The 4028-nt window shown below is 45.0% G+C and overlaps 1 protein-coding gene across 2 annotated transcripts in view; it reads right to left on the bottom strand.

The window, feature by feature from the left end:
• Positions 1 to 4028, bottom strand: part of ASS1 (argininosuccinate synthase 1) — an 86121-nt gene that overhangs the window by 7585 nt on the left and 74508 nt on the right. For both annotated transcript variants that reach the window (XM_069069357.1, XM_069069358.1), the window contains one exon: positions 2159 to 2315. In XM_069069357.1, coding sequence (XP_068925458.1) covers positions 2159 to 2315 — 157 coding nt within the window. The remainder of the gene's footprint in view (positions 1 to 2158; positions 2316 to 4028) is intronic.

Here is a 4028-nt window from a genome sequence, read left to right on the forward strand (position 1 = left end):
CACACACACACACACACACACACACACACACACACACACACACACACTGTCTCTCCTATTAGAATATAAGCTTCCTGCAACTAAGTATTGTTTCATTCTTTATAGTTTTATCTATAACACCCAGGACAGTGTTTGGCATGTAGGAAGTGCTTAATAAAGGCTGATTGTTTGACTAACTGACTGTCCATTACTCCAGGCTTCTGTCTTTGGGGAGAATGAATGAAAGGCCTTTCTGGCACCACTCTCTGAGACCTGTTATTTGGAATAGGAAATATCTGATATTCCCACCTTGCCTGAGCATGGTGACTTTGACCCGCTCTTTGGCCCCAAACACTGACTCCCCAGCACCGCACACCCTATTGCAAGGAGTGCCACAGACTGGAACCTAGACAGAGGCAGGCATTCAGTTCCCCTCCTCTTCCCATAATTCCTCACATATAAATTCTCAGAATATTTTTTTGCCTCTTAGCATTCTCCTTCTTTCTCTCTCCTATAAGTTAATACCAAACAACCTAATACAGCTGGACCCCAAGCAGGCCCCTCCCTGATCACCACTGCCAGGCCTTCCCTCCCAAAGACGGGCCAAATCTGGGTAAATGGGTCCCCTAACATGGCCAAAGAGTTCTAAAAGCTCATTTCTCAGAAACTGAAAAACGTCTTTTAAAAATTGGGGCGGAGGAGGGGGGGAGAGTGAGGGAGAGAAAGAGTTTACAATGATTTTTTTTTTTACCTCCCCTGACGGTCTACAGAAAACCTCTGTGCTTTTATTTTTGCTCACTCGAGTGGTTCTGACCTGCTCTATAATTACGTTACTTTCTACCCACTGTGCTGCGGCATTTCGAGCCTCCACTACCTCTCGCGGCTTCCTCGCTGGTCCCTGTGACGCTGTCACTCAACGGCTTTCAAATCAGCGATGTAGAAATCAGAAAGAAAAGGAAAATGGTCGGAGACACAGTGAGAATAAATGCTCCTGCTTTTCTCTCTCTTTTTTTTTTCCTCCCTTCCCTTTTTACCTTATTCATTTAATCTCCCTGAGTGAGAATGCGAGGCATAATGAAGGGTTGGACAGATTATTAGAAGCTGTTGATTTAGAGGGGGAGGGAAGAAAAAGCCAGAAAGAGAAAGAGAGAAGATAATTTGACATTTACCCTGACTGATCTAAACTGATTCGGTTATATTTATGGCTTATAAAGTGTTTAGAAAGATTGAAGGGGGGGAAAAACCCAACACAGCAAAGAAAAGGGAAAGAAAAAAAAATATTGACTGCAAAACAAAACTCGTGCTTTAATTCCCAACTCGCCTACACGGAGGCGATAGCTCTGAGTTAAACCAGGGCTCTAGTCATAGCCCAAATCTGACTTAGCCAGGAAAGGGCTGTGTATGAGTCCTTAGTCAAGCCCGGAGGGGGAATCTTGGTGCTTCAAGATATAGAGAAGAGACTAGTGTGGGGTTAACATTTTCTTTCATATTTATGTTTGCATATGCACAGCATAAAAGGTTCAACACGGGATGGCTTCCTTTGCCTCTTATCAATCCCAAGCAAAGAAGCTTGAAGATTATTGTTTTAACAGGTGGGGATGTCTAATATATCTGGGGGCTTCCTCCTTAGCTCTCTCCTCTAAGGTCAGACTTCTGGGACAGTCCCCAGGAATGGGTGAGATTGGGGACAGCAATCTCCTGTAGGGGAGAGTTTGGCTCCTCCAACTGTATAAGGGTCCAAAGTCTTTCCTAACAGTGTTCATAGATACTATTGGGTTCTGTCTCTATTATCCAGTCCATTGTGGGTTTTTGCAAGGTAAAGGGCTTCAGAAAAATGAGTAAATCTTCCTACTCCAAGATGGGGGGGGGAGTGGGTAAAAATTTAAGCCTAGAGGGACATGGACCCCAATGGAGAAACCAAGGTAGAAGCCTTCACTGAAAGGAACAGACTACAATGGAGTTCACAGCCACTCAGAGAGCAGTGAATCAGGAGAGGAAATGGAGCTGAGACTCCTGGAGATTGGATGTTACCTTGAACTTGAATCCTGGCTGCCTAAGGACTGGAGGTGAGTATATCATGAGGGAGTGAGCCTTCTTTTGTTCAGAAAGCTGAGGATGGGGCAGAAGGAGGGGTAGAGCATGGATCAAAAAGGACGTTGCCCTTCTGCCCACTACTTACCTCACCAGCTCTTCATTGTACAGTGATTGGGGAGATTCTCGGCCAAGGATGTAGACCTGGCCCTTGAAGACAGACACCTGCACCTTGCCCTCAACCCCTTCCTGAGACTTGGCAATGCAGTGGCGGATAAACTCACACTCTGGGCTGTGCCAGAAACCTGGAGGAAGTGAGATGAAGGAGTATATCACTCAGCTTTGGTCAAGAGACTATATCCCCCCAGCCCCACTGTTCATCCTCCCAGCTCTGTGCAAGGTGAAGGCCTGGATGGTGCCCCAGTTCAAGGGATGGAACCTATTGGGATTTTCCATGCAGTCTCTGCAAGGAATTGTTACTTTAATGATTCTCATTCCCCATTCAAATGGTAGATACTTGAAATCGGTCTTAATAACCCTTCTTACCATCTCCTCTGCACTTACAGACATCTGATGGAAGTGGATGGGGAACAGGAGAGGGAGAGGTAAAAGGGACAGAGCAGAGCTGATATATGCAAAAGTACTAAAGTATAAAAACTTTAAAACATTATACTCAAGTTACAGATTGCCCTGCATCTCCATAATTTGCATTGGTTTGTGGTAATACCTATTTCCACTGATTATTGGATACCTTTTTGTTAAACATCCATGGTGGGTTCAACCCTGTGTGGGGACTGTGGAAGACACTGAAAATATGGTCTTCTGTTGTTATGTTAAGGACCTCCCAGTGTGAATGAATAGAGACCACTCACATGAAGCCACGAAGTGGACAATGAAGTGCTGGGCTGGGTTACTGGTTTGAGAAAGACTGGGAGTCAGGGAGGAAGCTGGAGAAATGGAGATGGGCTCAGCTAGCCTGGGGAGGCTTCCAGAAAAAGTAGGGCAGGAGGTAGAGAAGAAGGGGGCTGGAGAGAAGGGATCCGAGATAGGAGGAACAGTACAAGGAAATACCCAGAGACTAGAAGAAGCACAGTGTATACAGGGGACAGTGAGAAATCACAGAATCATGATTCTGGAAGGGGATATCAGAGGTCAGCTTGTTTAATCTCTAATTGGAGAAGGGACTCCCACAACATCCCTGATAGCCTCTGTTTTAAAGCCCTTCAGGGACAGAGAATTTAATAATGACAATGATGACGATGATGATGATGATGATGATGATGATAAATTTTATATAACACTTACTAGGTACCAGGCACTGTGTGAAGTGCTTTACAATCATTATCTCATTTGAGCCTAACAATAATCCTGCAAGGTAGGTGCTATTATTATCCTCATTTTATAGATGAGGAAACTGAGGCAAACAAAGATTTAGGAGACTTGCCCAGGGTCACACAGCCAGTAAGAGGTTGAGGCTGGATTTGAACTCAGGTCTTCCTAGCTCCAGGCCTGGCTCTCTATCCACTGAGCCACCGTGCTGCCCACTGGCTATTTGGTCAGCCTATATTCTATATTTGTACAGCTCTAATTAAATTTTTTTTCTCTATTAAGCTGAAATGGACTTTTCTGGGACTTCATCCCATTCTAGGTCTGCCTTTTGGGGCTAAGGAAAGCACATCTACCTGATGACCAGCCTGCAGAAGGTTTGGAGAGGCCAATGATGAGAAATAACAGGGAACAGCATGTGGGGCTGGGGGGGCACTCAGAGGGCCTTAAATGTCAGGAGTTTAGACTTATGTGGAAGGCTAGAGTGCCCGAGATACCTGTTTATGATACTGACAGCTTCATTGATTTTACTTGCACTGGGTTCAGATCCCTGACTCTGTCATTAACTATGGGACCTTAGACCAATCAATTCTCTTCTAGGCCCTAATTTCCTCATCTGTCAAATGGGAGGAAGTTCTCCACCTGTCCTCTTATCAACCTTGACTCCTTCAGAGGCTTTTCTTTACCTCAAC

The sequence above is a fragment of the Petaurus breviceps genome, unplaced genomic scaffold (genome assembly GCF_028583685.1).
Source record: "Petaurus breviceps papuanus isolate PSGF00001 unplaced genomic scaffold, PetGlider_PUasm1.0 90779, whole genome shotgun sequence".
NCBI lineage: Eukaryota > Metazoa > Chordata > Mammalia > Diprotodontia > Petauridae > Petaurus > Petaurus breviceps.